The following is a 26685-nucleotide window of genomic DNA, read 5'->3' on the forward strand; positions in this document are numbered from 1 at the left end:
AGTGGGACTTGGAGTGGAAAGATGTTTTAACACAACCCCTCAGCCTTTGTTTGGGATCCTGCTCTCTGATTCAGAGTGGAAGTCTCTTTAGACAACTCATATTGCTGCCAGGCTGTTTAGAATGACCTGCCACTACTACTCTACTTCATCTCTACCTGCCACCATCACCTGCTGGTGCCCCAGAATTTTGCCCACCCAGGAGTTTTAACTGCTGCCAACAGGAAGTCTCACACTGCTGTGACTTGTGGGACCTAGTCTTCTGGGAGGAACAGTGGTTCAGCCTTGCCACCAGCCACATCTCTATAGTTTCTTTGAGCCTAAAATACCTTGGCCTCTGCTCTGCTAGACGAAAACAGTGATGAAGGAATGTTGGGGGGATTGGAGCAAATCACATTCTGTACCTGTGCACCCCACACACATTCCCACTATTATGATAGGAATAATGTGCCATAGTCCTCACATAATGTTGAATTAACAAATTAAAGGTCAGGTTTTAAAACTCTTACTAATTGCTTCTTCCTTCCTTTCACTTGCCCCTTACTGTTCTTTGAATATTTACTATGTGATAGGCAAAAACGAGGTAATGTGTTTATGCATTATCTCAGGTAGGCCTATCCACAAGCATGGCTGAATGCTGGACCGGTAGTCAGTGACGGGTTGATCTGATTGCAGTGGATTCAACCTAAGACAGGAAATTGACGTGTAAAGGTCAGTTCTCCCATGACGGGTAAGAACCACATGTTGAATTGGACAACCTACCAGGCACGGTCCTAAGCCACATTGCTTGTTGTTTAATTAATCAGAAGGGGGGAGATGCTGAGGGCCATTACCAAGTAGGAATGACGCATCGAAATTTCCTTGCCAAGCGTACCCCATGCTGCTTAGAGGACATTCGATGGGACATTGCATGCATGCTTTAATAAGGTGACCTTGCTCAAGGACCAAGGCAGATCCGGGTTTAGAGCTGATCAGGTTTGAGGAAGTAACCGGCTCCTTGAGTTTAAGGAGTTGCCAGTTTAAGATAATGGGTTTTAGGGAAGTTGGCGGTTGAAGATTATTGCTGGGATTAGGGTGTTCCTGCTGCTTGTTCCCGTTGAGTTCTCGTGAGATTAAAATGGGATTTTGGAGAGAGCCTCGTGGAGTAGGTGAATTGTGCGGGAGAAGGGAGAACGCGATTGCCCCTGGACCTGTGTGGAGGTGGTGTGAGAGCTGGAATAAAGAATTGCTGTTTGAATCTACAAAGCTGTGTGGTGGCTCGTGATTCTGGTGCCAAGCATTGACCTTGGCAATTCTCCAAAGCCCTATGAGATAATTATTATTTCCATTTTATAGATGAGGAAACTGAAGCTCAAGGAAGTTAGGCAGTTTAGCTAAAGTCACATTAAGTAGCTGAACAAGGGGTTTAACTTAGCCCTTCTAATGCCTGAGATATCTGTTCCTCTCTCCAGTGACCTCTCCTAGAACAGTTTAATGAGAGACTGGCTCAGTTCTGAAAAAGCAAATATCCAGATAACCATGAATGTTCTACCTTTAACCAGCATTTCCAGGAAAGATAAATAGTGCTAAGATTTACTTATGTTTATAATTCCTTAAAACATTAGATGCTTTTCTTCATACCTTAAAATAAATGAGGTCTAATGAGTGAACCCTTTGAGACCTATTTTTTTGAGAAATTTAAGTAAAATAACAAATACCTCACTCCACTATTTATACTTGAAATCTAACATTTTCTGTTTGTTTAATCTCAATTTAAAAATATGTATGATTAACAAGAAGAAACATATGAAGCCAGGTGTGGTGGTGCATGCCTGTAATCCCAGCAGCTTAGGAGGTTTGAGGCAGGAGGATCACAAGTTCAAAGCCAGCCTCAGCAAAAGTGAGGCACTAAGCAACTTAGTGAGACTCTGACTCTAAATAAAATACAAAATAGGGCTGGGGATGTGGCTCAATGGTCGAATGCCCCTGAGTTCAATCCCTAGTACCAAAAAAAGAAAAGAGCCACATCTCCAGCCCTATTTTGTATTTTATTTAAGACAGAGTCTCACTGAGTTGCTTAGCATCTTGCTTTTGCTCCTGAGCCAGGTGTGCATCACCGTGCCTGGCCAGTTCATTTTTTTTTTCATATTTGAGGATTATTTTTATTTGAAGGGAACAATATTTAGACTGTATATCATTCCATCAACAATAATGAAAATGAATGAAAATAGTAGGATATCTTCCATGTTTTGAAAAACATGATTTTTCAAGCAAACAAGAAATGAATAAGTTTATGTCAGCCACTCCTGATTAAAGGAAATTACAAATGGTCGAATGGATGTTATAAATAAGAGAAATAATCCCAGATCATAGGTATGACATTTAAGAAGAAAATGAAAATAAAATATTTGAATATGTACATGTAAGTACATTAATTGTATGAAAATAAACATGCTGTGAGGTTGCAAAAAAAATTATGAAATTGAAATCAACAATAATATCCTAGGGCAGATGAAGCTAAATACAGTTAAATATTCTAAATTCTTTGTATAATTCTGGAGAAAAGAACAGATATTTAGTAATTATATAAGTTTAGTCTGCAAGTTTTATTTACCAGACAATGACTTTTAAAAATAGAAGTGAAAATTTTTACATGTACTTTTTAAAGTCATCTGTGAGTACCTATGAATAGTAACATTGCTTTGTGTGTTTTCCAAATTTACATACATGCATCACACAATGTATCATTCTGCAACATTTTTTATTCAGTATTATTTTCAAGATTTTTTCCATGCCAATAATATGATGTCATATGTTCATTTTAACTGTTGTGTGCTTTTCCTTTATGTCAGTTGCCTCACTTTGTTAGCCTTTGTCCTATTGATGAACATTTTGTGGTTGTTATAAATAGCACTTTATGGAACATTCTTATGCTTGTTTCCTTGTGCGAGTTTCTTGGAAGTTTTTAACCTAAAAGTATGCCCAAAAATAGAATGACAGGCTTATTGAACTGTTTTGTCTTGACGCACATGAGATTTTTATTTGGTGAGTTGACCGAAGTGAAACTGTAGGAACATGTTTACAGTAAGAGAGGAAGGGTGGGGACAGTGCCAATGTAAGGTATGGAAATTTGAGTATCTGGGTCCCAGGACTGTCTGTAACAGCCTTCCCATTCAACAGTCAGAATGGCAGTCGTTTGCTCTATAGGTAGAAGACAGATGAGTATATATGTCAGTTGCTGTTTGTTGATACATTATTCTTTCTTCATACATCAGGGATGGGCCCATTCCTTAATTCAGAAAAAGGAAATAAAATAATTCAAACATCCGCCAACTCTGAGCAAACTGCTCTCAAGATCTTCCTACATTCTTACTGTCTGTCAGAATGCTTTACTGTGATGCCTGAAGCAAAACCTGAAAGAGAATTTGCTTTTGCAGGAGTGGCTAAGAACAGGGAGACTGTGCATTGTCTGGCATTCTGCTGTATGTATAAAGTATTTGTTTACTTTATTTAGTGGCTGTGGCTGTGACTTTATCTTCTTCTAGCTCATTTTCCAGTGTAACAGGATAAGACCACTCCTGCCATTATGATTTACCATGCAGTAAACAATGAGGGCTTTTGGATCGCAATTTTATAGAATTACTTTATTCAACCTCCCTTTCCAACCCCTTTGGGAAAGAATTGACAATTGATATTTCTCTTTTGGATTTCTCAGTGAATTCAGCATTCCTAGATTTGGTTTCTATTTGTTTTTTGGCTTGTAAAACCCATTGCTTTAGGGACAAGACTGGCTTGTGTCCAGCATAATAGTTTTCTGCTTACTAGTCTACCCAGTGGCTAGAGGGAAAGGACAACGTGGCTTGCCCCAGCCCTGTCTCAGTTGTTCTTTTCATGTTCCGCTCCAGATATAGCAGTGTCCCTCCCAAACCAGGACTGCATGTCAATTTTGACCAGGGAGCGGAGCCCTTTCCTGACATCCCATCTTTAGTTATGGAAAGTTCAGGTACATTGGAGTCAAAGAAGCGCACTGCTGATTGTAGTGGGGCAGGCAGGCCTGATATGACACTGGCTGCTCTCCGGCAGGCGACCTGCTCCAGGAGGCCCATATCCAGTTAATTCTCATTCTAAGATCAGTTCATTTCACAGAGCAAGTCCCTGGACAGAAGAGGAATTCCTGGATTGTGTTGTGAGACTTCCATGAAATTTCCAGTCCAATGTTAAATGTAACTTAGTCCCAATTCTAAATTGTCTTTTGCTTTCAGAAGTACAGCTTCAGTGTAAGTATGTTTATATCCGTGCATCCATTTTTCTGTGATATCAGGGTGGCTTTTTGTTGTCTGCATGCTCTCTTCTTAACATCCATTACAGAGTTCCTTTAAGGCAATCGTTTGTAAATTTCAATTCTCACTGCCTTTTGTCTTGTTGATCTGCAGTAAGCATATATTGAATTAATTCCATATGTATTTTGAAGGATAAATTTAGAACATTTAGGAGGCAGGGAAGAGACAATGAAAGCACCTAAGCCAATCTCAACCAGGATGCAACGAGAAAGCTATTTTTCCAGTGCTCTCAAATTTAATTTTAACATATCACTTCATTTTGCACCTTTGCTACACACATTTTAAATTCAAGATTCTGATTAAAGATAGTATAGCTCATAAGTCAAGGCTTCCCCCACTACATGCTACTACCACCAGGACCAATATTATAATTGTTTTGCACTTTATTATTAGAGGATACTGTTGCCTAAATAATTACGTGTTGGGATTTCAGTTGGGAAGTTCAGGAAACCTCTTAAAGAAAGACCAGCAGCTGTTAATATGCTTTGATCCCCTGCTTTACTAGATCCTGTAAGACTTTTACTTGAGAGGTTACCTGGGGGTACATCTTGTTTTCCTTTTCAGGCAGGAGTGGAGACCCAACAGAAGGAATTAAGCTATCCTAGAAGAAATTCTTGATCCTAAAACTCACTATTTTTCATTCATTCCTTTTGTCATCCCCCCCAGCTATGTTATCCATATCAAAGAAACATATTCTCATTTTTTCAAACCAATAGGTTATTTTCAGTGTGACACAGGGAAAGAATACTGATGTGAGAATCAGGAGATCTATGTCCTGCATCTATCTTTGCTACTACCTGCTGTGTAAGTGTGAGCCAGTAATCTAACCTTTCTGGACATGTCTTTCATCATTTGTAATTGGAGGCAGTTAGCTATGATAATAAGCCCATGCCTAAGGCATTGCATTTCATTTAGAGGACCGCATTTTAAGGAGGATACTGATAAACTATGGTTAGAAGTTTACCAGGCTAGAAAGAGGTCTGGAAACATTGTTAAAAGATCTATGAATATTTCTTGGAAAAGAGAAGAATTGGAGATTCGTTACATCCAGATACAAATATATAAAGGTCAGATTTATACAGAATTATGAATATGCTTCTGTGTTGCTAACTAGGACCTAGGTTGGAAGTTTAGGGAAGGTGGACTGCCTCAATTTAAGAGAAGAACTTGACAACAGCTAGAGCTCTCAAAAATAGAAGCAGCCTACATTTCCTACAATCAGAGGCACGCAAGCAGCAAACAGATTCTCAATTATAAGAAATGTTTAATGGGTAACAGATTATGCTAAATGATTTCTGAGGTCCTTTCCAAAGCTAAAAGTTCATCATTTTGTGTGTAGAGAAACTCGAACCTCTTCTGTGATTTTTTTTAAAAAGATACATAAGGTTTAACCAACTTTTCTTAAAATCCTAAGTATGAGAATAGATGAGGCATATAGTTTTACTACCTTTGCATCTGACAGGACCTCTCAGCCTCTGATACGATCATAAGTTCCCTGGAGGGGGTGCTCCAAGCGTGTTCTTCTTTTCCTTGTTCTCCCTCCCTCCAAGCACATCTGCCACTTTTTCCCCCCTTTTTCTTCTTAGTGGTTTTTGTATTTCTTTGAATCTTTACAGGTGGTAGCAATTTTGGTTCATCTGACTTGATGGTATGAAATTCTAAATAGTTGGGGGTCATTTGGAATGATTACTTTTTCTTTGTATTCTAGGAGCCTGGGGGAGTGTGTTTGGAGCTGCTTAGTTTATAGTCCTTGTCAACATAAACTCTATTCATCTTCTCATCTCTCTAAAGAACAGACAGAGGAGGGTTCATGATATCGCAGATGTCGTGCAACAGACTCATACAGAGTCATGCAGAATTATAGTAGTTTCCAAAACTGGATAAATTTAGTAACATTTTCAAGCCAGTGATTTAGGGAAAAGAAATTCTGTAGATTATCAACCAGGAAGAAAATAAGATCTCCGTTTTGTTGAACAGTCTCTGTAATAGGAAAGCTGTTGGAATATGCTGTTGCATGTGGGAATATCCTCACTTCACCATCCCCCCAAGGATTAAGTTACCGAAATTGCAGCTATTACAAGGAAATTGCCAGGATCTTCTCTGTTCTCTTATCAAATGATCTCGATGGCTCTTTTTTACTTCCCCCATTCCTCTTGCTGAAATCTGCTGGAGACTGTTGTGTATGAGATTCTTTTCCATTACACTTTCAGGGTGTTTGAAATCCTGTCTAGGTTATTGGCCATGGGGCGGGAAAGGGAATCTTTGAACTTGATCTGTGTGGTGACATTTTTTAAAGCAATCTCTTCCAACTTCACAGATTGTGCTAGTGACCCTCTGTTGAAAATTGTTCCCTCACATAAACTGGATATGACTTCTGTTTCCCTATGGGGTCCCTCCAGAGCATGGATATTTTTAAAAAGTGAATTGTCATGCTTTCATAAAAACTTAATCAGCTTCACTTTACCTTATGATATTGACAAAAGCCCATCAGAATCATAGCATTCCCTAACTGTGCACCTCACAGTTCAATTTTCCTTCATGTCACTTTTTATAATGTGTCATTAAAGTGACTGCTTTATTATAGTTGGACTTTATTATATGTAAACTTGAAAGGGGTGCACAATCTTTGCTACTGTTTCTCAAAGCAAACATCCAAAATGACATGCTAGAGGGACACTAACTAGAGCTAAATGGTTCAGGTAAAAATGGGCTGATTAGAGCAGTCAGTGCTCACACATTGCCAGTGGGAGAATAAAATGGTATAGTCACTATAAAAAATGGATTAGCAGTTTCTAATGAAAGTACACATACCCTTACCCTATATCCAGTAATCCTGGATGTTTATCCAATATGAAAACACATGTCCATAAAAATACTGCTCATAGAAACCATACCCATAATTGTAAAGAATTGAAATATCCCAAGGGTCCACTAATAGGAGAATTTATGAACAAACTATGGAATATTCATATGAAGAAATACTATTCTCCAATGAAAAAGGAATAATTGTAAAGAATTGAAATATCCCAAGGGTCCACTAATAGGAGAATTTATGAACAAACTATGGAATATTCATATGAAGAAATACTATTCTCCAATGAAAAAGGAACAAATACAACAGGATGAATGTATCTCAAAATATTATACTGAATGAAATAAATCTTACAGAAAAAGAATATATTGTGTATTCTTGTTTATGTTACATTTATATTAAGTGACTTTCTACAGTATCCATGAGTCAAGCATAATTAATCTAGGTGGGAAAAATCCAAACAAAGATTGCCTCTGAGAGATTGGGACTGGATAATGGAAATAACACATATCTGAATATAAATTTGGGCTACACCAGTGTATGCATTTGTAGGAATTTACTAAACTGTATACTTAAGATTTATGCATTTCGTTAGATGTAAATTTTACTCCAAAATAAAAAGTAGAACTTAAAACAGATATAGAACTCCAGTTAATGATATATGCAGTGAAACTCTCTACAACTTACTTTGAAAGACATCAAAAAAGAATAATAGATGAATATATGTATAATAATACAAATATAGTAAAAATGTAAATTATAAAATTTATGTGCTTATGTATGAATTCTCACTGTTAAATTGTTTCACCTTTTCTGTAAGTTTGAAATTTTTTGTGAAATGTTGATGGATTGGGTGGGAAGCAATAACAGCCACAATGACAAGAAAAGTCATGCTTAAAATTTTTAGTGGAAGGGCTGGGGATACGGCTCAAGTGGTAGCGCGCTCGCCTGCCATGCGTGCGGCCCGGGTTCGATCCTCAGCCCCACATACCAACAAAGATGTTGTGTCCACCGAGAACTAAAAAAATAAATAAATATTAAAAATTCTCTCTTTCTCTCTCTCTCTCTCTCTCTCTCTCTCTCTCTCTCTCTCTCTCTCTCTCTCTCTCTCTCTCCCCTCTCACTCTCTCTTTTAAAAAAAAAAAAAATTTTAGTGGAAGCCGGGCACTGTGGTGCACGCATCCAATCCCAGCGGCTCAGTAGGCTGAGACTAGAGGATCGCAAGTTCAAAGCCAGCCTCAGCAACTTAGCAAGGCCCTAAGAAACTCATCAAGACTCTGTCTCTAAATGAAATATAGAAAAGGGCTGTGGATGTGGCTCAGTGGTTAAGTGCCCCTGTGTTTAATCCCACTAAAAAAATCTTAGTGGAGCATTGCTATCTCTGTATGTATTGGAGCTTTTTAATAAGAATATCATTATTTTTCACTTCATTCACTTGTTCAGCAGACATTCTTAGGGCACCTTCTCTGTATTGAGCTGTGGTCTAAGTGCTGGGAACATAAGATAAGCAAACACCCTGTCCTTAAGGAATTTACAGTCTAATGAGGGAGATGCTTCTGTGCCCTTCATGCTTGACTTTCCATAAACACAGCAAGCTTCCTTGCTGTCTTTGTTTTAGTAGTCTAAGAATCTTTTAAAAGAAATAATTGAGAGAATTCTAGGCTGTGTAGATTTAAAGAATGCATAAGAATCCAGTCACATGTAGGCAGTTAGCTTTAAATTACTTAAAGACTATGAAATTCAGTGAATGAGCAGCCTCCTGAAAATCTTGGGATGGAAGTTCCCAGACAGTGTCTTCCTGGAAAGAGTCCCAACTGCTTGACTGAGATATTTCTGTGCCCATTTAAATCAAGCTCTTCAAAGAGACCAGAGTTGTAGGAACCAAAAGACTGTCTGGGACCATGTGGCACCTCCCCATCCACCCCATGTATCCTATGACTGCTTACGTTGTGGTGACTGGCCCAGCCCTGGGAATCGGGTGATTTGGAGTGAGCAGAAGAAATAACTCCTGCTTTGATCTTCCTCAAGATAGAGAGGCTTCAGTGTTTCATTGATCTAAGTCTTCCTAGTTCTGCAGAATTCACAAATCCTGCCTCAGTAAGGATCTTCTGGAAGCTGACAGACATGTAATTCAAGCTTCCTGCGTTAACAGGTCTTGTTAGCACACTGCATTTAGCTAATGGTAAACATCAGAACGTCGTCGCCTACAGTCTTGACTTCATGACCAGAGGTAGTAGATTTTCATTCTCCTAAGACTGGGTTTAGTCAGGAACAACTAATTGTAATGATTACATGTGGCTCCAAAACAAATTAATTTATTCAGTCCTAATATTGTCAAAGATTAAATTCAGGGAAGAAAAGGGTTAATCTGAAAGCCAAGAAAGAACATAACCTATGCCTGGTTTAAAAATAAAAACAACTTGTTTAGTCAACTGGGCCTCTTCTAAGAAAGAAGATGTGTTTTATTTATTTTTTTAAATCATGTGACTTTTGAAAGATGGAAAAGATTTTGCAAATATTATTCTCAGATGTGGGAAATCCATGTTAGCAGTACTAGCTTATATGCAGACATGCTGAATAATACCTGTTTCACCTGGCCTGAGTTGTGTCACATCTGTGCTTTCCCTTTGTGGAGAGAAAACACTCTGTACTGTCATTTTAATCCTAGTACATGATGAGATGGGGCAGGAGGGAGTCAGCCTAGGGACAGTGACTGTTTACGCATAACAAAGCATAGTAAAGGTTACTTAGAGCCCAAATTCCATGCCCCTGAAACCTGGAATAAATAGGTTCCAGATACTCACTTTTATATTCAGACTCCTTATGTTCATAGGTACATTCAAAGTCCCATGCAGATATCTAAGTGCTGAAAACTATGGGATAGGTCTGTAATCTCAGGTATAAAGCTTTAGCACCAGAGAAATTTGGTAATCTTCTAGTGCTGTGATTCTCAAACTTGGTTCATCTTAAATCACCTGGGAGTGTTTGAAAAATAGATTCCGGGGCCATAATGATTCTGACTCTCAGCTTGGGCTGAAAATCGACAGTTTAAGTAAATTTCCTACACATGATTCAGGTTATCAGCCAGTTTAGAATTCTATTCATTTGTAATCACCAGCCCTATTCACAGTTTTGCAGATGTGGCAACTGATGTCCAAAGAAATTGTGCTCTGCCCACAGTCACACAGCTAAAGCCAGGGAGGTAGAACTCTAGTCTTAATTCCCTTTGCAGTGCCTGAAGGAGCAGTTACACAGACCAACTATTTCATGCATGTTCTCTGAACTGAAATCACTTATCTCTAAATGTTAGTTACCTTATCTGCAAAATGTTTTGATAATATCTTAGTTGTCATTATTAGTTTTCTGTAACCACCATAACAAATTACCACCAATGGATGAGTTAAAACAACAAATTATTTTCTAAAAGTTCTGGATCAAAATCAAGATATCACATCTGCTCCCCACCCTCACCTCCCCACACGTCTTCCTTGCCTCTTCCAGCTGGTGGCTCCAGAGATTCCTTGGCTTATGACTTTGCAGAAATCTAGTCTCTGCCTCTGTCTACATAACCTCTTTCCCCCTTGTTTTCTCTTCTGTCTCTCATAAGGACATTGGTTTTAGGGCCTATCTGGTTTATCCACAATGATCTCATTTTGAGATTCTTGACTAAATTACATCCGCAAATTGCCTTTCCAGATAAGGTCACATTCACAGCTACTAGAGTTTAAAACATAGACATATCTTTTTTGGATCACCATTCAGCTTACTGTAATTCCCCCTCTAGTCCTCAAAAATTTACATCAATCCCATGTGCAAAACATATTTACCCTTTCCCAACATTCCCAATTTACAGTAGTAATTCTATGTCTAAAGTCTCATCTAAATATCACCAGTTTTAAAGTCCCAAATTTTCTATTCTAAATCATCAGAAAGGGGTAAGACTCTGGGTATAGCTCATTCTGGGCACAAGTATTCTCTATGGACCTATGAATATAGAAAACAAATTACCTATTTCAAAATACAGTAATGGAATAGGGCAGGGTCAGCATTTCCATTCCAAAAGGGAGAAATTGAGGAAATAAAGGAGTCACCAATTCCAAGTGAGTTTGAATTCAGCAAGACCAACTCCTTTAGGTTTCCAGGCTGGAACTAATCCTCTGTGGTTCTTGGCGATGCCCTCTGGACCCATTGCTACGCCCTCCTGATGCCCTCTGGACCCATCGCTATGCCTGCCTTGTGCTGGCTCCATTAGCCTCTGCTTCTGCACCCATGGCTCTCCTGTAGAAATCATCCTTTTCTTTTCTTGAAAGGTGGTATATATTTGTAGCTAAGTAGTTCCATTAACCTATTTTCTGCTTGTAGAATTTTCAAAGTTCACCAACCCTTCTTTTATTTGACCTGTCTCTATCCCTTTCAGTCCACACTGGTAGTATTTCTTCTGATTCACAATTATTTAAAATCTTGTACCATGTATGTCACAGGGATCCATACTGAGACAAAAGGGTCCTCTATAAATCTCTTCTGGATGATTCCATCACTATTCCTGGCTTCTGCTGAGACAGCTGAGTGGATCAATGAGTCACACACCAAATCTGTAAACCCTAGGTTTGTCCAGCCACACCCTTGGCTTTATCTTTTGAGCAGACTTTTTTCTACCAGTTAATTTCCTGACTTTGGCATCCAGAATCTCCCAAATCATCAAGTGCTGATTCCTTCATCAATTTATGTCTTTTCTCTCACATTTTACCAGAAGAAATGAGGAATCCAGCTGCACTTCCAATATTTTGCCTGGAAATGTCCTCAGCTAAATGTGCAAATTTGTTGCTTGCAATTTCTTTCAGCCAAGCTTTTGCCGCTACATAGCAAGGATCACCTTTCCCTCAGTTTCCAATGATGTGTTCCTGTTCCTCATTTCTTTCTGAGACCTCAGCAAAATAACCTTTAATGTTTATATTTCTACCAGCCATTCTATCAGGATGATATACATATTTTATTTTTTAAAAATGGGTTCTTCTGAGTTACACATGACAATAGGATTCATTTTCACATAATCATAAAAGCGTAGAATATAATTTCTTCTAAATCAGTCCTCAGTACTTTTTTTTCCCTTTCCTGCTACCTGCCCCCTTTCCCTTCACTCTAATTCACTCATCTTTTTGCTATTTACTTAGTTATTTTTTTTAATTAGTGTCTTGTGGATGTACATGACAGTGAGAGTCACTGTGCTGTATTCATATAAATACATGGGAAAATTGGGTTAGATTCACTCACTGTCTTTCCCTATCTCACCCCTCTTTCCCCTTTGTCTAGACCACTGATCTTTCTTCTATTCTTTTTTTATCTCCCCCTATTTTGGATTAGCTTCCACATATCAGAGAAAACATTCAACTTTTGACTACTTGGGACTGGCTTATTTCACTTAGCATGATAGTTTCCAATTGCATTCATTTACCGGAAAATGTCATAGTCATTCTTCTTTTTGACTGAATAATACTCCATTGTATATACCACATTTTCTTTATCCATTCATCAGTTGAAGGATATTTAGGTTGGCTCCAAAGGTTAGCTATTGGATATACACATTTTCTAAAGTGATAGAAACTTTCCCACTATATTCTTTACTTGTATATGAGCCTTCCTTTGAATTACCTTGAACATGTATATTTCTATAGTCTGTACAGACTCTACTTTTATAGTTTCCTCAAGACTTTTTCCATCATATACCTCAAAATTTTCCAACATCTTCCTATTATCTGATTTCACAGCCATATCTACATTTTTGGGTATTTATTGGAATATCAGTTATCTTCCAAGTACCAAAATCTGTATTAGTTTCCTAGGGCTATTTTAATAAAATTGCCATAAACTTCATGGCTTAAAACAACAGAAATTTATCCTGTCACAGCTCTAGAGGCCAGAAATCTGAAATCAAGGTGTTGACAAAACCACGCTTCCTCTGAAGGTTAGCTTTTTCCAGCTTCTGGTGGCTCCAGGGATTCCTTGGCTCGTGGCCTGCATAACCCCAGGGTCTGCCTTGGTCTTCTTATCACGTCTTCTCTTCTGGCTCTTATAAGGATACTGTTTGTTGGATTTATAGTCTGCCCAGGTAACCCACGCTGATCTCAAAGACCTTTTCTCCAAATAAGATCAAATATATGACAGAATCTAGATTTTAACTCAAGTCTGTCAGAGAATGAAACTGCAGCTTTCAGTCTCTACATTATATTACCTCCCAATATGTTTTTTTTCAGAATAGAACTTGTTGTAATCATATATAAAACTCTCTGATATAATAGCAGAGAGTAGGGATGTGTTCCCATCAGCCACTCCCCCCCCCCGCCCCAACACACACACGTCAACCAAGAAGGAATGTTTATGTAGACCATAGGGGCAGACATTTCACCCTGTTTATATAAATGCAATTAAGTAAAATTGTACAATTTCCAATAATAACTGTTATAGCTGTGGCTCCTGTGCCCACCTTCCCTTTCCTGTGCCCCAGTGTTACTCAGGAGTTATCAAATTGGAAGATGTTATAGTGTGTACGTGTAATAGGAGTGATCTGGTTGAGGAAGAAGTTGATGCTTCTAGTGAGAAAGTGGAGATAATTACGAGAACAAAGCCCTTAAGAAGACAGAAAGGATTAGAATTAATCGCACAAAGGAATTGACAGGGCCAGTTGATCCATGATACCAGATGGAAGGGTGCTGATAGATTTGATAGTGATCAAACTGTGTAAACAATAACAGTTATCTAGTGTTGATGTTGATCAGGTGTGAAGTTACTTAAGCTTTCACTTGCTAAATGTTAAATAATAAGTCTTTCAAATTTTATTTCAGTTATTCTATTCATGATTGTACTTAATGGATAAAGGTACAAAAGGGAAGAACTAAGAAAATGCTGTGTATCATTCTATCCAGTGATCAATAAATTATGCTTTTTCTCCCCAGGAAAAATCAAAACACATGCAAATATGTATTTGCCTGAAAACTAATTGTCTCAAATGCTACTGAGGTTATGGTTTCAAACTCCAACTATGTCATTTTTCTTATTTAGAAAAGTTAAAATTAAAATGCAGCCCATACGTGTATCCTATTACCTAATTTTTAATACCTCTAACAGTTTTGCAAATGTTTGCCTTCAGTTTCAGTGGGAATGTATTTGGTTCATATGTGTTCCTACCACTATAGCACTAACCTAGCCAATATGCATTTGACAGCAGATGAGTCATTGTCATACCCATTCCTTCCAGACTGGGCATTTGAATTAATTACTTCTCTAGATTACTAGAGTCTAATGGAAAACTAGTTGTATTAGGTTAACATAAATCCCAGCATACACTTTAGACACACAAGCATATGGAAACCCTGTTCCAAGAAGTTGGTTTATCATGAAAGGCTTAGAATCTAAGTAGAAATGAAGAGGATGTTTTTGAAAAGACAACTATGGAGACATTTCCACTATCAAATAGAAAGTAAACAAGTGAAATAACGAACACCTGTGCTTCCTTTATTTTCGGGAAACAAATTGAAAGTGAGTTTCTAACAAGTGATGAGAGGAAAGGGAACCATAAATTTTCAAAAACTATAATGGATTTCAAACCAAGTAACTTTATCAGCTCACAGATTTCTGCAAGCTCTTCTGTAAACTTTTGCCAAGTTCACTCATGTGTAGACAACGTTGTCAGGATCAGAAAGGTACTGACCAGTTTGATATACTATAACTGGGCTATAACTGGGCAACACATTGTGACTTTGATTGGTGTCATACTTGAACAAGAATTTGGAAATTGTCTTTATTTCCTAAAATTATAAAAATGACTGAAACTTGATTATGCTCTACTATGTTTTCCAAACTTTGTGTTACTTTCTGAATGAAAGATTTCCTTAAAATAACCCAGGGAATAAAACTTCTAGATGCTAAGGAGTAAATAGTTAAAAAAAAAAAAAAACAGGCTAGCTCACTACTTTCAGGAAGCTTACATTCTAATAGACAGGTTTAAATAATCTCAATAAAGATTGAGCTTAGACACCCTTGACCTTTAACCTAAATAAACCTGTTAGATCAGATTGAATCCTGTGAAGCTACCAATATCTAACACTGCAATTTCATGCAGTTTATCCAGCTGTTAATGAGGTAAATGCCTCCCAAAGGAGACACTTGCCCCCATTCCTTTGGTATACTTTATTGTCATAAACTAAGAATGATCATAAGAAGCAAGTAAAGTCACTGGCTAATGGTTTTCCCCTTAACATTTGACCTGCTTAAATTGTTTATTCAGCAAGCATTTATTGCACACCTTCCCTGTGCGGGGATTCTTTTGTGAGTTGGGTATATGATATTGAACAAGACAGACCAGGGTCCACAGTCTGTTGATAGCTGATGGAATCAGACAAGACACAAATGACTATATAAACAATGAATTATCAATGATAATAATAACAATGATAAGCTTTATAATAAAAATAAACTATATGCATCTGACTTTTGTAAATGCTATTAGAAATACCTATTTGGAAGAAACCTTACAGATCTTTTACATAATTAAAGATAAAAACCCTGCTTGTGTGTGTGTGTGTGTGTGTGTGTGTGTGTGTGTCTACCATCCCACATATAAGAATCTATGTGGAAAAAATCTTCTCCTAGAATTCAGTTACAGAAATATATTTGCCTCTTTAGATGAATTTTATTGAAATTAGAAATGTGGTGTTTTTCTTCTTTTATTTGACTGCCAGGAATTCAGTAAAACTTACATTTAGTACTCCATCCAGTGATAAATCCAATCTACATTTCTAGTTCATCTTTCTTTCTCTCCAGTTTTTTTCTTTGCTTTATTGTTTTTTACTCTTTTTTCTGTTTTATTTTATATATATCTATCTTACGTCCTTTTTGATAGTAGGCTGTATTAATAACAATTCAATTACTTCTTAATGTAGAACTTTTTAGTTTATTCTACAAATATTTATTGAGCATTTATTGTGCTAGACACAGAGATAAAGCAATGATCAACACAGGTCTGTTAAAAGTAATTATTGTTGAAAATGGACTTTTGTGTTCTTAAAGAAGTGAACAATCACATCTCAATGTTTTGATGGAAGACTGGGTACTCAGAAAGCAGATCAACTTCAGGTAACAGTCTTCAGATGAACCTACACTACATATGGCATGTGATAAAAAAAATTAAGGGAAATTTAAGCTAAAATGCCTCTGCCTACAAAGACTTTAAAGTTTTATAAACCCAGATAAAACTATTATTTATAAGTTTCTCTGCTAAGTCCTGTTTATGATAAAATGATGACTTTTAAAACCTATATCTTATCTTCAAAGACCATCTGTCTAGTTGGTAAATAAAACATAAATCCAAGATTAAAGGACCTGAGGTATAGGTACATAACCTGTCAAGGAACATGGAATTAATGAAAAAACTCAAATGTGTTTTTTAGTCGTTATCACTTTTCTACTTACTAAATAGTTCATGTTTTAGCAGAGGGAGTGAGGTAATATGGAAAAGAATTTCCAAAAGACTAGAATATAGACCATTATCCCATGACCATGGGATAGCATAACCATCATCAACAGAATCATTGTGAGATTTGGTTGTATATTATTGTAGGATCTTTGGAGAAAGACTCTTCAGGGACAGCTAGTCTATCTTCCATTCTCCAGTCATCTTCCATCTATACCATAAAAGGAAAGACAACAACCTTTCTAACTCTCCAAGATTCTTACAAGTTCAAGTTCAGAGCATCTTAATATGCCTTCCAAACCTCCTCATCAGATAAATCAAAACAAATTATTAAAAGGCCCAAAGTATTCACTTTGAAAAAAAAATCCACGAATCAGCCTCACTCTTCTGTTCCACCAAAAGAATCTCAGCTGTTGGCCAATCATCATATTCTAATAAATTTGCAAATTTCCCAAGTTTGCTTTCCAAGGCAGCTGTAGAAAAGGAGCTGGGAGTTTACATGAGTAGTTGCACTCACAAACTTCAGCCTGCCAAAAAGTGTCTTAATTTCATAGCAGATCTAAAAAGGAGAACTTTTGACATCTGGATAAGGCCAGAGACGCACCATCAGGTCATCATAATATATTATCCTTGGGAAACCCTAGAAGAAGAGCTAGAGGAAGATTTAAAACTTAAAAAGACACTAAGCAAACAACTATATCTGTGTGATAAGGATAGCATCCCCAGCATTCTTTTTCTCAGGCAGTAGTCTCTGAGACAGAAAAGGAAGAAAAGATTTAAGGGGAATATAAGTGTAATTCCTTGATTATTGAAGTCTCATTATTAAAAAAAGAGCTGTAGTAGACATAAAATACAAGTATTTCACATTTTTAAAAGTGGTATAGCATTTTTTAGGTTTATAGAAAATTGTTCAGAAAGTACAGAGAGTTTCCACAGGCCTAATGCCCTTGCCACAGCTTCCTGTCTTGGGTACATCTTGTATTAGTATGATCCATTTGTTAAAATTGATTAATGAATATTGATACTTTATTATTTACATTAAGATCTTCTCTTTGCATTACACATGCTATGGGTTTTGACAAATGTGTAATAACACATATATATAACATATATGTGTTATAACATATGAAATAACATATATATATTTGTGTGTGTATGTATATGTGTGTGTGTGTGTGTGTGTGTGTGTATGTATCACACAAAGTAGATTCACTGTCCTCAAAATCTCCTGTGCTCCACCTGCTCTTCCCTTCCTAGCTTATCACCCTTACCCAGCCACCTGGCAAAAACTGATCTTTTTAACTGACTTCATAAATTTTCCCTTTTTGGACTGTCATATTGGAAATCATACAGCACATAGCCTTTCCAGATTAGCATTTTTCACTTAGCAATATCCTTTTAAGGTTGTTTCATGTCTTTTTATGGCTTGATAGCTCATTTCTTATGTATTATTGAATAATCTTTCATTGTATGAAAATCTACCAGTTTGTTTACCCATTCACCCATTGAAAGACATCTTGTTGCTTTCAGTTATGAATAAAGCTGCTATAAACATGTGCAGGTTTTTGGTTAGATAAATTTTCAACTTATTCAAATAAATATCAGTTGCTGGATTATATGCTAAAAGTATGTTTTATGATTAGTTTTGTAAAAAACAGACAAACTACCTTCTAAGTGGCCATCCTGTTTTGCATTCCCACCAGCAATAAGTGAGAGCATCTACTGCTGTACATCCTCAACAACGTTTTCAGTGTGGTCAATGTTTTGGAGGTTTAGCCATTGTAATAGGTGTGTAACAGTGTTTCTTAATTTTTTGAATTTGCAATTCCCTGATGGCCTGCAGTGATGTTGAATGCTTTCTCTTATGCCTATTTGACATCTGTATATCTTCTTGGTGAGGTGTCTGTTCCAATCTTTTTTTCCATTTTCTAATTAGATTGCTTTCTGATTGTTGAGTTTCAGGAATTCTTTGTACATTTTGTAAACAAGTTCTTTATAAGCTATGTGCCTTGCAAATATTTTCTTCCTGTCTGTGGTTTGTCTTTTCATTCTCTTGACAGTGTCTTTCATAGAGCAGAAGTTTTTAATTTTAATGAAGTGAAGCTTATCAGTTGTGCCTTTGCTATTGACTCTGAAAAGTCATTGCCAAACCCAGGGTTACCTAGATTTTCTCCTGTTATTTTTTAGGAAGTAGTTTTGCCTTTTACACTTAGGTCTATGATCCATTTGAGTTGATTTTCGTGAACAAAGTGAAGTCTGTCTCCATTCTTTCCCCCTCCCCTTCTTTTTTTCCCAAATACTCTTGGTTAAAAGATTCTTCTTTATCCATTAAATTGCCTTTGCTTATTTGTCAAAGATTAGTTAACTGTATTTGTGAGTTTATTTTGGCGCCTCTATTCAACTCCATTAACCATGTCTTCCCGAGATGTTGCACTGTCTTGATCACTATAGCTTTAGAGTACATTTGAAGCTGGTAGTGTAGATCCTCTGACATTGTTCTCCTCCTTTAGTGTTATGTTGGCTATCCTGGATCTTTTGCCTTCCTATATAACCTTTAGAATCAGTTTGTGAATATCCACAAAATAACTTGCTGGGATTTGTATTTAGATTGTATTGAATCTGCAGGTCAAGTTAAAAAGAATGAACATCTAAAAGAAACTGAAGAATACCAAAATATATGGAGAGATATTTCATATTCATGGATCAGGGAAGATTTAAAGATGTTAAAATAGGGGCTGGGGTTGTGGCTCAGTGGCAGAGCTCTGGCCTCATGCACGTGAGGCACTGGGTTCAATTCTCAGCACCACATAAAAATAAATAAACAAATTAATGATACTGTGTCCATGTATAATTAAATTTTTTTTTTTTAAAAAAAAGATGTTTAGATGGCAGTATTCCAAAAATTGATCTGTAGCTTCAACACTTTGATGAAATCCCAGTTGGCTTCATTGCAGAAATTGATAAGCTGATCTAAAGTTAGAATGGAAGTGCAGGTTTCTCAGAAGTCAAAACAATTTTGAGAAAGAGCAAAAGGGATTCATCTTCTTGATTTCAAAACTTACTATGAAGCAGTAATCAAGACTGTGTGGTACTATGTTGAGGATAAAAGTGTAGATCAACAAAACAGAATTGAATGGTCAGGAAAAAAACCCTTGTTTCTTAACCTATTCATCTATTGATGGGCATCTAGGTTATTCCAGAAATTGTGATATATATGCACAACAGAGTTCTACTCAGACACAAAGCAGAATGAAATTATGGCATTTGCAGGTAGATGGATGGAAAAGGAGAGTATTGTACTAAGTGAAATGAGCCAGACTCAGAAACTCAAAGGTCAAATGTTTCTCTCATATGTGGAAGCTGGAGTAAAATAAATGAGGAGGAAAAACTAGAATATTGTCAAGATATAGGGAAGATCAGTAGTATAGAAGAAAGAAATTAATGGACAGAGTGGAGAGATAGGGGAGGGGAGGAAATATGGAATGAATTCTTTAAAAAGAGTGTTATGTGCACATATAAATATACCACAGGGACTTTACCTTTATGTATAAGTAAAAAGAACCAATCAAAAACAAATAAATAGATGACCAAAAGGAACTCTAGCAGAGTAGAAGGAGAGTGGGAGAGGGGAGAAAGGACAGGAAGGAAAAAGGCAGGATGTGAAATTCCAAGCATGTATGATTTTGTCAGGATGAACCCAGCTACCATGTATAATTACCATGCTCTAATAAAAAAGGTTCAAAAACTTTTTAAAAATCTTTGCATTGGTAGCCAGTTAATTTTTGACAAGTGTTTGAACATAATTCATTGGAGGAAAGAATAATCTGTTCCATAAATATTGCTGTGACAATTGGATATCCACAGGCAAAAAATAATAAAGTTGGACCCTTTGATATACTGTACACAAAAATTAACTCAAAGTGTATGAAAGACCTAGATATAACTCTGTAATTATTAGGAAGAAACATTAGAATAAATCTTTTGGCCTTGGTTAGATGGTTCCATTTTTGATATGACACCAGAGTACAAGTGGAAAATGAAAAGTAAATTTGAATCAATCAGAATTTAAAACATCTGGGCTACAAATAATACTACCAAGAAAGTAGAATGAAAACCAGCAGAATGGGAGAAAATGTTGGCAAATCATATACCTGAGAAGAGGCTTATATTCAAAATACATACAGAATTCTCACAAATCAATTCAATGTAATTTTTTAAATAAAAAGGATTTTAATAGGTATTTAACCAAAGAATATAAGAAGTCAATAAGCACATGAAAAAAAGGCTTAGTATAATTAATTATTAGGGAAATTTAAATAAAAACTATAAGGAATGATATGACATGCTCATCAGGATGGCTATAATCAAAAAGACAAGTAACAACAACTATTTTTGAGGATCTGGAGAAATTGAAGCTCTCATGAATTTCTGGTGTGGATATAAAATAATTAAGCCACTTTGGAAAACAGTCTGGCAGTTCCTCAAAAAGTTAAACATGGAGTTACCATGTGATGCAGCAATTTCACTTCTAGATGTGTATCCGAGAGTAGTGAAAGCATTTGTGCACATGAAAACTTGTGCAATGAATGTTCATAATAGCCAAAATGAAGACACCCCTAATTTCCTTGAACTGATGCTTGGATAAAGAATAAATCCATACAGTAGAATATTATTGAATAATAAAAAGGAATGAAGTGATGTTATATACTACGACATGGATGGACTTTCAAAACAGCACATTAAGTCAAAGAAGCCAACTTGTAAGATCACATTTTGTATGACTGCATTTATATAAATGTCTAGTGTAGGCAAATCTAGAAGACAAAGCAGCCAGGAGAGGGATGAATAAGAGATGACTGAAGATGGGTGCATAGTTTGATTTTGGGGTGATGAAAATATTCTCAAGTGATTGTAGTGCCAATTGTACAATTCAGTGAGCTTTGAAGACCGTGGAGTTCTAGACTGAATGGTGAATTATATGGTTCTGAATTTTATCTTAACTAAGCTATATTTTTGTAATGCAAATGCTTCCCAAGTCCAAAAGTGAAACAAAATTTTGTTTCCTTTTTTCTTTCCTAGACTTGGCTCTCTCCTGCCTCTTCTCCACCCACACTTCAAGTCAGCAGCCTCCAAGGAGCACTCAGTTTACAGCCCCTGTTGCCCCAGTGTCAGATGCTGTAGAAATATATTATACAGAGCAGAAATCAAAAAGTCATAGTATGTGAAGTCCGACACAAACTGGCAATTACACAGAGATTCAGAGGTCAGGTAGAGGGCGAGGGTAAGAAGGACAGAGTTGACTAGTTGACTCTGGAATACATTTAAATTCTTTTTACCATCAACCTTGCTTTCCATTGTCAGTAAGAGAGAGGTTTTACTTCATTCATGTCTGTTTTCTTGTTTATTATCTGAGTTGGTTTCTTTGCATGTGTTTTCTTAAAAAATTTTGCTGAATCTTTGTTCCTTAAAGTATTTGCTCTCATTCTCTATCAAAACTATTGATATGTACTTTTAAATTTCCTTATTATAGTCTCAGAGAGAAAGGTGTATTTAGCCAATAATAAGAAATTAATGATCAGGCTGAGCATGGTGGCACACACCACCATGACTCAGGAGGCTAAGACAGGAGGATTATAAGTTCAAGTCCAGCCTCAGCAACTTAGCGCGGCGCTAAGCAACTCAGAGAGACCTTTATTCTAAGTAAAAAATTAAAAGATCTGTGGATATAGCTCAGTGGTAAAGCATCCCTGGGTTCAATCCCAGTATATATATATTTTTTAAAAATCTGTGATCAGAAATAAAGGATTGGCAGGTGGCATTCCAAATACAATTACAAATACAGATATCTGGCACATAGCATACACACCTTCTACCTTGAACGAATTCCCATCTTAATGGTGTTTTGAACTTTGCATTGCCTCTGCCTTATATAACACCTATTACTTCATATATGCTCCATAAATATTTATGAATGAACTACTTGGAGAGCTTTGCCCTAATACTTCTTTCTATTCTAAATGGGCCTCTCTACCTTTTTCTTTTCCAATCCTATCTTTCCTTCTTGAAGTCTTGAGAAACATTGACAATGCATAGCATTTATAGCTGCATCATCTTTCTACCTAGCAAGTAGATAATCATTACAGAAGAGAGAACATGATCACTACTCTGCTGTGGTTGAATATGGGACTAGTGATTGGTGTTGATGCTGATCACACTCATACATAGCGCAGACTTTGTCAAGGAACAATGGGATCACCTGAGACCATGTAGAAGAAACTGAGACTGCACTGGGCCCTCAGAATTTTGATGTTCCTCTTTGACTGTCCCACTGTTATCTATTTGCACTAGATCTGGCTAGGTGACAGTTAAGGCATAAATTGCCAGGAAAATAACCATGTCTTTCAAGATCCTTCTGCTGAGTCACAGAAATCCCAGCCACTTTGCCTGTGGAATAGCATTGCTAATTGATTGAGTCACCATGGGCCAAACATGTCAAAACAATTCAGAGACAGGGATGGTGCTGGTATGAAATTTCCAGGGGATTCTGCAAAACATAAAAATATTTGAATTTCTTAGGAGATACCTTGAAAGAAAGTGTATAGAAAGTAACACTGTATATGAAAAACAAATATTTAGTGATTTGGGAAGTCTGAACTCAAGATAGTACTGAAAAGGATGTGATTTTTACTTCCCTTTGCCCTCAGAGTAGTATTATTTCCCAGTATCAAAGAAAATCAGGATTCAGAATATTTCTAACCATTTACTCCTCTTGTGTATTAGTAGCCTAATGTTACAGCCCTGCTCTCCAGCTGCCTTGCGCCTGCAACCATAAATCAATACCAGCTCTACTGGTAAGCAGCCCATGTTGCTGAAGGGTTATATACTTTGATTTTCCAAGAGGCCACCTGGTCTAGTCAAGGGAGAAACATTTGCAGTCCATTTTGGTTCAGTTCAAGAATCTGATGGAAGTAAATTAACTCTTCTAGATGTCGGTTTTGTTTCCATAAAATGTGAGCAGGAATCCTTTCTTCTCAGGAATGATCAGAATGATTAATACAGCATTTGTTAGGTGCTTTAAGCTCTGTCATGAATTGCCGTCTGTTAAGCTCTTCTGTATAGCTGTATCAGCTGGGAATGTTTATAGGCTCTTTGAATGGGGATCTAGGGAGGCACAATATACCTGTGAAAAGATAAGCCACAATGCAAAGTGGTGTGTGATAAGCACTTAATAAATGGTATAACAATGGGAAGGAGAAGTGAGCAGAAACTGCCACGGGATGGAAAGGCTTCTGGGAGACCAAGGGCCTTAACCATAAAGCAAAGGGGAAGGCAAAGATGTTGCCTCATGAAAGGAGCACAACATGTCTGAAGGACCATGGCTGGCAAACAGGGCTGGAGGAAGGAAGTCTTAAACCGGAAAGCCCTGTGCACCTGTGAAGTGAGATTCTTTTATGTTCAGTTTCTAAACAGCACCATTTAGAAGCGATATTTGTCAGTTCTGTCTTCATTTCCTAGTCCCTTTTATTTAATAAAGAAGGTAAGATTTCACAGTGAGATGATCTTTTGGGATTCTTGGTTCTCATGGTAATTTTTTGAGGGGTATTTCAAAGAGTGTCTTTTCCTGATTCTAACAATAAAATGTTTATTGTGAGAATTTTGAAATGTATAGAAAACTATAAATTTGAGATATTACTGAAGATATTATTTAACATAGATTTGTGTCTTGTTTTTTCACTTAATATCATGAGTATTTCTTCATATTATCAGAAATTATGTTAGCATCACTTTTTATATTCTACTTTATAGAATGTAATTTTTAACTATTTTTCTGGGAAAGATATTTATATTGCTTCTAGTTTTTCCCTAGTATAAATAACTAGGACATAACTATGATGGACATCCAGTATGCATATCTTTGTCTATATTTATTTGCTCATTAGATCATTAGTATCAATTCCCAGAAGCAGAATTGCTAAGTAAAATCATGTGAACATATTATGACTCTTGATATATTAATAAATTCCTTTCTAGAAAGGTTTTACCAATGTATCCCCATATGTAATATATGAGAGGAAGTATTTTAATCTCACTGTGACTAATATTAAATACTCTATTTTTAAAAGGTTTGCTAAATAGGCCAAAGGTATCACATCGTTTTAACTTGCATTTCTTTAATTGCTCTTGAGGCTGAATATTCTCTGAAGTTATTTTCCATTTATGTTTCTTCATCTGTGAGGTATCTAATAATATCCATTGTCTTTGGTCCATGTTTCATAGGTGTATTCAATTCTTATCAATTACAGATCTTTGTGTAGTGACATTACTACTCAAAGGAGTAGTAATGTCCTTTCTACTGAAGTCATTTTCTCCAGTTTATATACCTTTTATTTTATTTTTTAATGTAAGGTTTTAATTTCTTTGAGGTCAAATCTGTAACTTTCCTTTTTGGTATCTCTTACTGCTTTTATTCTTTGAAAGTTCTCCCACATTCAGAAAAAAGATTAATACCTCCATTTTTTTCTTTATTGCTCCACTTTTCAATATGTAGATTACAGATACATCTAGAATTTATTTTGGACAATCAGTGTTAACTGCTTTATTCTTTAGCTGTTTCCATTGATAGAAAAATCATTTTTATTAGTTCTTTTTAGATATACATGACAGTAGAATGTATTTGACTTATTATAATATGTGGAATAAGCTGCCCATTCTTGTGGTTGTACATGATATAGAATTACATTGGTCATGTATTCATAGATGAACCTAAGAAAGTAATGTCCAATTAATTCTACTGTCTTTTCTGTTTCCATTCATTTTAACTGTTTGTTTATGGACTCTTTTTTTTTTCATTGAGTTCTAATTAGTTATACATGACAGTAGAATGCATTTTGGCACATCATATATAAGTGGAGTATAACTTCTCATTTTTCTGGCTATACTCGATATAGAATCACGCCAGTCATGTACTCATGTATGCACATAGGGTAATAATGTCTGACTCATTCTACTATCCTTTCTACCCCCAAGCACCATCCCCTCCCTTCACTCCCCTTGCTTAGTTTAAAGTACCTGTATTCTTCCCTAGCTGCCCCCACAACACATTGTGAATTAGCATCTGCATATCAGAGAAAACATTCAGCCTTTGGTTCCTTGGGATTGGCTTACTTTGCTTAGCATGATATTCTCCAACTCCAACCATTTACTTGCAAATGCATTCTTCTTTAATGCTGAGTAATATTCCATTGTATATATATACTGCATTTTCTTCATCCATTCATCTGTTGAAAGACACCTTGGTTCCATAGTTTAGCTAGTGTGAGTTGAGCTGCTATAAACATTGATGTGGCTGGGTCACAATAGTATGCTAATTTTAAGTCCTTTGGGTATAAACTGAGGTGTGAGATAGCAAGGTCAAATGATGGTTCTAGTCCAAGTTTTCTGAGGAATCTTCATACTGCTTTCCGTAATGTTTGCACCAATTTGCAGTCCCACCAGCAATGTATGAGTGTACCTTTTCCCCAGTTCTTGCCAACATTTTTTGTTACTTGTATTTTGTGTACTCTTTTTTAACCACTATTCTCCAACACATAACTATAGAACCTGTTCCTTCACTCTTACTAATATGTTGTTTTAATTCCTGCTTTCATTAATGCTATTCCTAGCCTAAAGTTCCCTGTGTTTGACCATCTCCCAGCATTACTTCAACACCCAGATCAAATCCAAATTACTCTAGCCAGCTTTCTTGTTCCTGTCCTTCAAATTCTAGTGGCAGTAGTAGTCTATGTATAACAATTGAACACATAAATTCATTTTATCCTATGTGTAAATCTTATTTTCTCAGATACTGTAAGCTTTTTTAAAGAAACTATATGTATTACATAGCACTAAGAATTTTTAAAATATATGATAAGGTCATTAGTTAAAGTGTTAGAAGGCAGAGGTTCCATGGTTGTGTATATACAACACTTGCTGCCAGCATATCATGGAGCTAGTGTAAGAGACTCTGTAAACAGTGGTGAAATAAGGTATTATCCCCATTTCACATAAGATAAAATGATATGCCTTCATTACTTAACGACAGTGCTCAGAAA

The 26685-nt window shown here is 36.5% G+C and overlaps 1 protein-coding gene across 4 annotated transcripts in view; it reads left to right on the forward strand.

The window, feature by feature from the left end:
• Positions 1–26685, forward strand: part of Exoc6b (exocyst complex component 6B) — a 569814-nt gene that overhangs the window by 489054 nt on the left and 54075 nt on the right. Inside the window, exon 21 of one of the 4 annotated variants that reach the window (XM_040271223.2) lies at positions 21674–21958. The exons of the other annotated variants lie outside the window; for them this stretch is intronic. Within the exon in view, the coding sequence (XP_040127157.1) occupies positions 21674–21775 (102 nt within the window). The 3' untranslated portion in view covers positions 21776–21958. Of the gene's footprint in view, positions 1–21673; positions 21959–26685 lie in introns of those variants that run through there. 4 annotated transcript variants of the gene reach the window in all.

This window comes from Ictidomys tridecemlineatus, chromosome 12 (genome assembly GCF_052094955.1).
Source record: "Ictidomys tridecemlineatus isolate mIctTri1 chromosome 12, mIctTri1.hap1, whole genome shotgun sequence".
Taxonomy (NCBI): Eukaryota; Metazoa; Chordata; class Mammalia; order Rodentia; family Sciuridae; genus Ictidomys; species Ictidomys tridecemlineatus.